The sequence below is a fragment of the Mycetomoellerius zeteki genome, unplaced genomic scaffold, assembly GCF_001594055.1.
Source record: "Mycetomoellerius zeteki isolate Tzet28-1 unplaced genomic scaffold, Tzet1.0 scaffold48, whole genome shotgun sequence".
Taxonomy (NCBI): domain Eukaryota; kingdom Metazoa; phylum Arthropoda; class Insecta; order Hymenoptera; family Formicidae; genus Mycetomoellerius; species Mycetomoellerius zeteki.
This window is the reverse complement of record NW_017257479.1, coordinates 1,209,763-1,219,988: the sequence shown is the minus strand read 5'-3', so window position 1 is coordinate 1,219,988 and position 10,226 is coordinate 1,209,763. Positions and strand designations below refer to the sequence as shown.

The window sequence follows — 10,226 nt, the reverse complement described above, 5'->3', positions numbered from 1 at the left end:
GCGTTCAGCAGAACGGTTGTTTTGCAACTGTTGGAAGTTTCCTTCGCGCTAATTGGATCATACTTTTAGATCTAGAAGAATGGTCCTATCTCAGCAGACAATCATAAAACGGTTGCAAAACTGTTGAGTCTGCTGAACGCAGCCAATCAATGAGGCGATTTTTACAGTGGCGTAAAATATATTTACAGGCAGTGGCGTAAAAAATATTTTTTACACCACTGCCTATATCGCCCAGCTGATTGGTTGCTGCTTCCGCTGCTTGACGCCTGCATGTGAATGCACCTTTCCACCCATAGTGCGTGAGTGTGTATCGTGTGCGCACGCGTGTGTCATCATAACCTTCAAAGGATTGGTGAGATCGACTGAGAGATCTGTTAGACCCAGACAAAAGGATAAACTTTTGAACTTTTTATCCTAGCCACTCATGCGAATACAAAGGAACTGATTGTTGATAATAAATACATATTGCCAGAGAGGACTTATCAGGCTTATCAGATAATATAAAAAAAATGCCAGCGATACTGGTTGGACCACCCCAACGCAATGAGCAAATGTGGCAGGCGCTGAAGACTCATATTTTGAGAGAGCGACAACGAAAGAAACAAGGTGCTTAATATTAAGGCCTATTAAAATTAAAATATCGTATATAAGATAGATGTATCTATGAATTTTACTTTTTGATTCAAATTTTTTTAACTGAATGGAATTCCTTCTAACAAACTCGTTTGTAAAAATTATCCATTGTATTTAAGAACAAGAAGCTGATGCTGAGGAAGAACGTTTACGCAAGGAAAGAGAGCGCCAGCAAAAACAAGATGTGATGACGTTAGGTGAAACACGAGAACAAATCTCAAACTTGGACAATGAACTGTCACAGTTGAAAGCAGAGAAACATCAGTTGTTCCTACAATTGAAAAAGGTTCTGAACGAGGATGACAGAAGACGACAACTTATAAAAGAAACCAGGTTTGCAATTGCAATGTTTGAAGCGACATACAGGAATTATAATTAATAAATAGATATATTTGTACAATGAAGTTATCTTATTTTTCAGCGTTTGTTCAGAAGTTTCTACGACAGTAGGAGGATATCCTGCAACAGGTCCAAGAGTGGTACATCCACAACTGTTTTTGCCATTACCACGTAGCAGCAGTCCTCTCTATAAGGTTGCTGTTGGTACTCCAACACATCTGTTACCGAGTGTAAGTGAAACTTCCTCATTGATGTATACTTTGATTATGTTATGTTATTTACTGCAAATACTGAAAATCTATAGTTCACATTAGACATACTATAGACTTTTTCACAGTGAATAAAGCCTTGTGTCCACGATGCTAGAAATTGGTCCGAGATCTCAGAGAGAGAAAGAATTAACCAATCACATTTAAACAATTTAGTCACATGATCAATGCGATTGGTCAATTCTTTCTTCATCCGAGATCTCGGACGGATTTCTAGCATCGTGGACACTGGGCTTAACAGCGCAATCTTTATATATAAGTATATTGATTATAGTGTCTATAAAGATCGAGATTAAACTTTTAAATATATGTTCGTGTGAAGTTTCTCGACCTCATTAACACATTGTATGTATAAATTTAATCCCAATCTTTGCGGCACCTTATACACACACATATAAAATTTATATATTGTATGTATATATAAATTTTCAGAATATATATATATATTCTAAAAATTTACTTTTAAAAAATATATTTTCTTTAGAAATTTTGTATTTCAATATTTCTTGTCTCCAGGGAACTATGAAAAGGACTCATACTCCGTCGCCGCCACCGGCTGCATCATATCACAGCGCGTATGGCTATAAACCGCCACCGTCTATTCCAAGTTATAATCCACCTCCTCCTAGTAAGTAATATAAATTATATAAATATTATATAAATATTTTATAAGAACAAACATCACACATTAATATTCATTTACTTTCATTTGTATTCATTTACAACAATCGCCAAAATTTTAGAAAAAAATAAGTTTAAATACCACATAAATTAATCTTTAAGTGATAATACTATAATTTTTTTACTGAAAATTCTGTGTTTAAGTCGTGAAGATGGCATTGAACATTGGTGCTTTGTATTTGTGCTTATGTAGAATCTGAGGAAGCTGCCAGAAGATCCGGTGATGCCCGGGCAGTTCTTTGGAACAGTGAGTGAATTTCTTTTCCATGTCTCTTCTTTGCTTTCACAAAATATGAGTATTTTCCACTGATTTTCTATATTCATTCATTCATCTTAATTTTTTTTCTCATTCAACAGAAAATAATCAGTACTCTGCATCGAACTTTTACTCGGCGCCCACAGGCCAGAGTGTTTACAGTTATTCCGCACCAGCATCACAGCCATCTCGAGAACCCTCGGAATCAGCTAAACCAGTTTATCTTTCGAGCGGTAGAGCACCATTAACCACACATCAAACTGGTAATATGGTTTATCACTCAACACAGTAGTTCAATATTACATTTATTCAGAACTAAATTAATAAATTCATGTAAGGAATAAGAAGAAACAAAATCGAAAAAATTCCGCTACAAATAAAAAGAATATTACATTCACATAGCTAGTTTTTTTAAACAAGAAAGAAATGCGATAACAGTTAAACGATAATAATTGCATATTGCGATTCAGAAATAAATTGAATAAAATTTTTTTTAATTTTATTTAAAAAATTATATTTCACTAAAAAAAAGTTATACTTTATAGCATACGTAACTAATTTACACTCGATGGAGCATAAGGGTGCTTATGGTGAAGACAAGTTTTACTTACGACCGACGAATCACGTTACCGTTCATGGTGGAGCTATCCCAATTCAACAACCGCCTCAGGTTATATTCAAACAATTTCTTTGCATCCTTTTTACCGTTTTTTACAAAGCAACTTTGCTTAACAAAATTAGGAATGAATTTAATCTAAGTTTGGCAACTATTTTGTACATCCATTATAATAATACATTTGTTATAAAAATTATTAAATGTGTCTCTAAACTTCTTTTTTTGTCAATTAATGTAGGGTGCAAAAACAGGCGGAATTACTTCCGGTTATCCTGTACGAGCACCTCAACCACCACCTAGTTCATACCCGCCACCACCGCCACCATCTCCTGGTACCTATGTGAGTGGTTCAGCTGCCAATGTACCTGGTAGGCTGCTGTATACTCAACCTGGTGCTCGCTACCTCCAACGAGAAATATAGGATCGTACGTCTTAATGAAAGATTTTTTTAATCTTTAACTTTGATTTGTTCTCGTGCAGGGTATAAAATTTTGAAACCTATGAATTGCAGTCTGTGTGTTTGATAAATCATTGATCAGAATTGATGATTATTCAATTTTGATCAATAATTGTGTACATTTTATAAAATACAAGGAAGATCAATAAAGTACATAAAGAATAAAATTAAATTAAGAATAAAATGTACTTTTTGTTCTTTTAATTAAAATTTTTATTTATGTTTATTTTTATTTATTTTCAATAAATGTATAAATATATAAATGTCTTTTCAAATATTTTAATACAATTTTATTTTTTTTTTTTTTAAATTGTATTATACTATTACACAAAATTAACAATTAACTCAAAGTAAAAAAAAATTGTCTTTCGGATTTTCAGCTGCAAGTAAATATTTGTAAAAGTAATTTTGAGACGATTTGTAAAAATGTGTTGCAATTAGAAATTATAAATGACAAAGATTTCTTGCGTTTTTCCCATTATGTCATTAAATAATAAATTCTATTAAGTATATCAAATGCAAATGTGAATATATAAAAAATAAAAATGCATGTGTATGAAATTGAGCATTATGCTGCACGAATCACGGAAATTTAAAGATCATTATACAAAATATACAATGTAATTTTAATTGTACAATTGTAAAATTTATAATTATAATTTTATTGTGAGTATTTGACAAAGAAATATAATACAAATGTATAATTCATCATATATTGCATATTACATTGTATAACATTTACAAAAAGCTTGTATGAAAATGTATAAAAAAAATTCAACTTAATAAGTAAATTAATTTGTCATTGTGAAAAAAGAGCATGTGCTCAATTGTGAAATAAGTATGAAAAGAAAAAAAATATTCTGTAAAAAAAAAACTTTCTTCTTACAATATCATCTTATATTCACAATAAGTTTCTAGATATATAATGAATAACAAAACATTGTACTTATCATTTATCTATAAGACTTACTTTTATATTGTCCACATAAGTAAAAAAATAACATGAGATTGCAGCGAACTTAAAAAATACAAATCATAGCACAAAATAAAATGATGTTACAAAATAACAAAAGAAATAATTAAACATAAATTCGAATTTATATATCATTATAACCGCATGTTTGTCCATAATTCAAATTTATGTATTAGTATAACCTCAGTTTGTCCATAAGATTCTGCAGGCTTTCTCCAAATTCAGAAGTTGTATCTATCATTTGTTGTTTCGTTATATGTTGCTCCGAGCATAGATGTGCACGAAGATTAATAATGCCGTGTACTTTCGTTAAACACAGTTTGCAATTAACGAGTCCAATAGTCTTCTCACGCGGATCCCTGTACATAGAAAGAATACAACAAGATATTAATATTATATTAATAACATTAAAGAACAATGTATTTTGAACGATCCGAATTTAACAAAATACATTACTAATGATATATCACTTACTGATGGGCTAAAGCCTCTAATTCCAACAGATGCTTGATTATTTCTTCAAGTTCGTCGTTTTTGTCATTTAATTCTAATGCTTTGTGTAAACTGTAGACATTACTTTTCTTCGATGTTTCCCGAGCAGGCACGAGAAACAGAGTCTCATCATATCGGTTCCATTTGCCAAAGTTACTGATTGGAACTGGATCTATTTTGTTACGGGTTTTATATATCACATCTTTGAATGCCTTTTTAACTTGATTTTGGCAATTTACAGTCATATCATGATGAGCATCCTCGTCTACAATTTCAGATCTATCATTGAAGTACATAGCAATATTCATCCAATGGCGTAACTTGTTAATCTACCAACAGAATTTTTATGATTCACGTTAATTGCCTTAATTTTATACTTACATAAGTAAATAAAAGAAAATCTCAGATAAAATATATCTAATTGTATCATGCAACGTATAGTGCGATGTAATTTAGATTAGACAATGTACCATTCGTAAATCATTCATCGTAATTTCGACGTCAAACATAATTTCCAGATCATGTTCCGGAAACAAGCTTTCTCCTGTACTACGATTGTATCCCAGTCCACACAGAGCGCCTGTGTAATAAGTGCCCATAGGACTACGTCGCAGTTCCATATACGGTGTAAGAATTAAGGTGATTAGCGATGTAAGACCAGGTGTAGTAGGCAAGAGGGTTGTGTTCCGTAGAGTCAGGTGTCCCAAATTCTTGGAATCTCGAATGATGGTTTGTGCTACCAGAAAAATTCCTTTTGGATTTTCCGGACAGGTATCAAGGAGAACGGAGTTGACCGATGTGGCTTCCACGCTCACCTGTTTTATTAGTCCCTTAGTCACCAGATGAACAAGTTGAACCTCTATCGGCGAAAAGGGACCTTGCAACGTCACCTTGGACTGATATTCATAACTTTTCGGTAAATCTGGATATGGCTTTTTATCGTACATGTATCGTCTACTGAGTGATTCATTCGGTTTGGCAGATTGTTCGAACAGAATTCTTCCGTAATCCTTCGTAAGCCCAAGATCTTCGGCTTTGCGACAAGCATCTATCTGACTTAATAAGTTTATCTGGATCGGGATCCGACATTGCCTGATTTTAATACAATTCCGAACGAAAGCGTAGTTGGACATTATGCGACTCTTTTGCTCGTATTCGATATAAATGCGGTTCGACCCGTCGAAGGATACAGTTATGTTTTCATAGTCTTTGGGATCTAGAAGCATATGCTGTCCGAAGATCTCTTGAAACTTCTTAGAGTACAGTGATCCAGGCTGTTTCACTGGCCAGCCTCTTAGGATGATGGTATTCGTCGGATCGCGATAAGCTAACATCTTCTCTATCTGTTGTATGCGTTCGTTTATGTTATATGGAAATTTGACAAAATAATTAGGATAAAATGCACCGGCGATTATAAATTTAAGTACAAAATATCGATCGATAAAAAGACTTTCCCAAGTGATTTTCTCAGGACCCGTCGTCTCTTTTATGCCGAACTGGTACAGCTTATATTTTATCTCGTTTATAAAGGCATCCATCTCACGTAGCGATCTCACGCGGAGACTCTTTCGTCGTGCCCATTCTCTTTCCTGGTTAGGATTGTTTATACGGCGATTTGCCTTATCATTTTGCCACACTTTGAAGGCATTCAAGCAGGCTATGCTATCGCTGTCGGACTTAGCGGACCAATGCATTTTCTCGTGATAGGTTGTCTCTAATTCGTGAAATCCGATATTGAATATATCTTTAACGGTCATGCTAGCCGCGATAATGATTGCGTCCGACAGGATGCCGAAAATATGACCCAGAATAATCAACTTCGTTACGTGCACGTTTAACGGAAGATTGGCCATTACACGACCCAAAGGCGTCATATCTCCATCAAATTCTTGTGTATCTCTATTAAGCAACGCACCAACTTCTTTTAATAACAATATAGTATTCCGTATATTGCTAAGATTAGGTGGATCCAGAGAAAGAGCGAGGAGAGCTTTTGGTTCGCCCATATCCAGCAATTTCGTCTTAAGTACGACATTCGCAAGTGGAGCCCTGAGCATTTCCGGAACAGATTCGTCGCTCATCATATTCTGTAATTTTCAAAATATGATTTATAGGTTCTGCAAAGAATTAAAGTCGAAACATTGAAAATAACATTTTGATGTGAAACTATCACTCACCTCATAAAATGCTCTTGGTATCATTCTGTATACTCTACCATCCATTACGCGACCTGTACGTCCAGCACGTTGCTGACAATTTGACTTGCTTGCCCAACAAAGTTGCAGGCACTGATAATTAGTTCCAGGCTCGGTGACAAGAAGTTTTGTCAAACAAAAATCAATCACTGAAGAAAAAAGTGAGAATTATGTTAGTAGTTCTATCGATTCACAGAGGTAAAATTAATCCAACTTTGCTTAGTCTTGATTGAATATAGCATACCGTATCTAACATCGGGTACCGTAATACTACTCTCAGCGATGTTCGTCGATAATATGATACGCCGATGATTTTTCGGTGGTTTCTTAAATACATTTTCTTGTTCCTCGGTTGAGATTAACGAATGTAAAATAATTATATCCCACTGTGTATCCTTATGTTTCTCTGATAGAAGTATAGAACGTAAATCCTCGATTTCACTAAATCCTGGTAAAAATACTAGCACAGCGGCTCTTTCGAATTCATAATTTGGAACATTATTCTTGTTGTCAATACCGTCGAAAATTTCTATAATACGTGCGGCAAATTCCGCTACACAGATCATGAATGTTGGTTCCTCAGGTATTTCAGGTATCTGTATAAAAAGACAATATATTTTCCATTATTGCTGCTTCATTAATCATGTTAATCAAAATAAAAAAAAGAGGAAATAAAGCCAATTATTTATTAGCAATATTCTTATTTTAAGTTGTAATGTAAAACAACACCTTTAAAATATTAGCAAAAATTTATTCAATGTGAAACAACATTTGAAATAATGAAAAGTAACGGCAATCTCTTTAAGAATACTATAGAATTATAAAATCCTATTAACATGCAATATTTTCTTTTCTCTCCATCTTTAAAGTATATAACGATCGTATTCGGTTTTCTTTATATTGAAACGTACGACTTAATTATGTTTTAATCGTGCAAAAAATATATACTTACAATACCCAAATTCTCCAGCTCGTCTATATAATATACAGAAATTTCGTACGGACCACCTCTGGGTATATCGATGATTGGCGCAGGTAGAAGTTGATTTTCCATAGGCGTTGAAAAATACGTTGAAAATTTATCCACATCGATTGTCGCGGACATTAATATAACTTTAACCATCGTAGAATTTGTACGTAATAATTTTCTCACTACCAATATAAGGAAATCCATATCTTCGTCGCGTTCGTGTACTTCGTCTAATATAACATGAGTGTAGTCCATCATATGCTTCTTGTTTGTGAGTTTATTTAAAAGTACGCCAGTCGTGCAATAAGTTATGCGAGTGTCGCGGTTTACATTTTTGATTAAGCCCATTTGATATCCCACAAGTGTACCAACAGGCCAATCTCTTTCTTGACTGACCCGTTTCGCAATACTCATGGCAGCAATACGCCTTGGCTGTGTTACTACAAAATATAAAAGTTCTTGTATTACATTGGTAAGATATTATTAAAATTAAAGTACAGATAAAGAAATTTGAAAAAAAAATTGAAGTATTCTACTGGACATGCGGATAATGCAATCTAAATCCGATGAAAAGAAGATACCTATGATGTTGCAATGCTGCCTCCTTTCAAATTCTGCGTCAAGAATAAGTTGTGGCACTTGTGTCGTTTTCCCACAACCCGTAGAACCACGAATGATGACGATAGAATTGCTCGCAATCATAGACACAATTTTATTTCTCATAGACAGAACAGCTAAATTATTCTTGGGCCGATAGGCAAAGTTATATGTTTGGTAAAGCCGAATAGTATCTTCCTTGCGAACTGCTATTTCTCCAGATATCTCAGATATGTCATCCATATGATCATTGTTGAAAAATATGTTGTTTTTCATCTGCAAGAAATGGCAAGAACAAAATAAGACGAATGAAATTTAGACTAGTAAATTATTATATATATCTTAATGCTAATCACCTGGATGTACTCTTGTTCGTCTTCATGTACATATTTCTTTACATATTCTGTTTCTGATTCCTTGCTACATTGACTGGTACTAGGAGAATTAAATTCTTTATCAAGTATATCTTTATTTACATATTGTTTAATAGAAGGAACAGGCAGATCTATCTTGAGAGGCTCAGTTGATTTATATGCATTCAGAATACGGTCCACCAAATTCTTATTCATTGTTGTAATCTAAATATTGACCTGCTTAAATAAATTATTAAAAATTCATATCAAATTACAAAGCCTCTATACATATTTACATAAACTACTATTAATTATGTTATAATATACTTTTAAAGAATTTTACAAAGTCTATAATTTCTTCGTTAGTACTGAAACAAGAAATGCCCAAACCATATCAATTTATTAAGCTTTCAATTTATTTCTTATTATGACAGAACGATTTTGGAAATAAATATAAACAAACACTAATTTCTTTAATAAGAAAAGAAAGGAAGTTTTGCTTCTTTTATGAAATCTTAATCTTATCTTTTATAATGAGATGACAGTAATATAATACAACCAAAGAGTAATAAAAGAAAAGTTAGAAGAGCACGTTTAACAACTAACCTCAAAAGCACAGGATCGCAGAATAATCACCCAAAATAAATCACAGTTATGATAAATGGCTGTATATTCGCAGTTTCTACTCTTTCTACTCTTTGTTCTTCTTAAATGGAAACTCGGTCTCGTTTGGAGAATAAATCACTATCAAGCATCATCAAGCGGCATATCGCTAAGGACATCGGTATTTATGTTTAGTACTTCGAGAATCGCAATATCGCTATTCGAGTTTGAATCACGCCAATCCTCGATCGGATCGACACAACATTTTATTAACGACTTTGACTAATTTAATTGATTTGACGATTAATTTATTAAGCAGAATCTGTATTATTTTGTTAATAAAATTATTGGTAATTATTTAGAATACCATATATCCCTAAAATCTTAATAAAAATACACTCATTCGACGCGTTTTCACTCAAAATGAAAGAATCTGGCAAAAAAATGCGACAGTCTCGTAAACCGAGATATTAAGAGAAGATATCTGTCATCTCGACTTAATACAGCGCTATGTATACGTTCTGCTTTAATTACACAAATTCACTGCTTTAAAAATATAAATTCACTGCTTTAAAAACACAAATTCACTGTTAATGCAAATAATTTGTGTGCTTAAAGCAGTGAATTTGTGTAATTAAAGCAGAACGTATACATAGCGCTGTATCGAGTGGAGATGACGGATATCTTAACCTCTAAAATATCAAACTTCAACGCTCAATATCTCGGTTCACAAGGCCGACCACCGTATTTTTTTACCAGATTCTTTCATTTTGAGTGAAAACGCGTCGAATG

The 10,226-nt window shown here is 33.4% G+C and overlaps 2 protein-coding genes across 3 annotated transcripts; one reads left to right on the top strand and one right to left on the bottom strand.

Moving 5' to 3' along the window:
• The first annotated feature begins 343 nt into the window (after positions 1 to 343).
• Positions 344 to 3,341, top strand: LOC108727329 (G protein pathway suppressor 2). Its single transcript, XM_018455422.1, has 8 exons — positions 344 to 606; positions 753 to 966; positions 1,055 to 1,202; positions 1,758 to 1,869; positions 2,116 to 2,169; positions 2,280 to 2,441; positions 2,724 to 2,848; positions 3,033 to 3,341. Exons 1-8 carry the CDS (start codon positions 510 to 512, stop codon positions 3,213 to 3,215), a joined length of 1,095 nt encoding a protein of 364 aa, XP_018310924.1. The 5' UTR covers positions 344 to 509; the 3' UTR covers positions 3,216 to 3,341.
• A 1,013-nt stretch (positions 3,342 to 4,354) lies between these two features.
• LOC108727328 (probable ATP-dependent RNA helicase spindle-E) lies at positions 4,355 to 9,605 on the bottom strand. Of its 2 annotated transcripts, none has more exons than XM_018455421.1 (9): positions 9,438 to 9,605; positions 8,835 to 9,071; positions 8,463 to 8,754; positions 7,864 to 8,321; positions 7,156 to 7,507; positions 6,894 to 7,060; positions 5,187 to 6,803; positions 4,699 to 5,045; positions 4,355 to 4,583 (listed from the first exon to the last, which is right to left on the bottom strand). In XM_018455421.1, the coding sequence occupies exons 2-9, from the start codon at positions 9,045 to 9,047 to the stop codon at positions 4,397 to 4,399; spliced, it is 3,633 nt and encodes a 1,210-aa protein (XP_018310923.1). In that variant the 5' UTR covers positions 9,048 to 9,071; positions 9,438 to 9,605; the 3' UTR covers positions 4,355 to 4,396. The 2 variants fall into 2 exon arrangements, with proteins under 2 accessions (XP_018310923.1, XP_018310922.1); XM_018455420.1 differs by having other exon boundaries at positions 8,835 to 9,068.
• Positions 9,606 to 10,226: the final 621 nt, after the last annotated feature.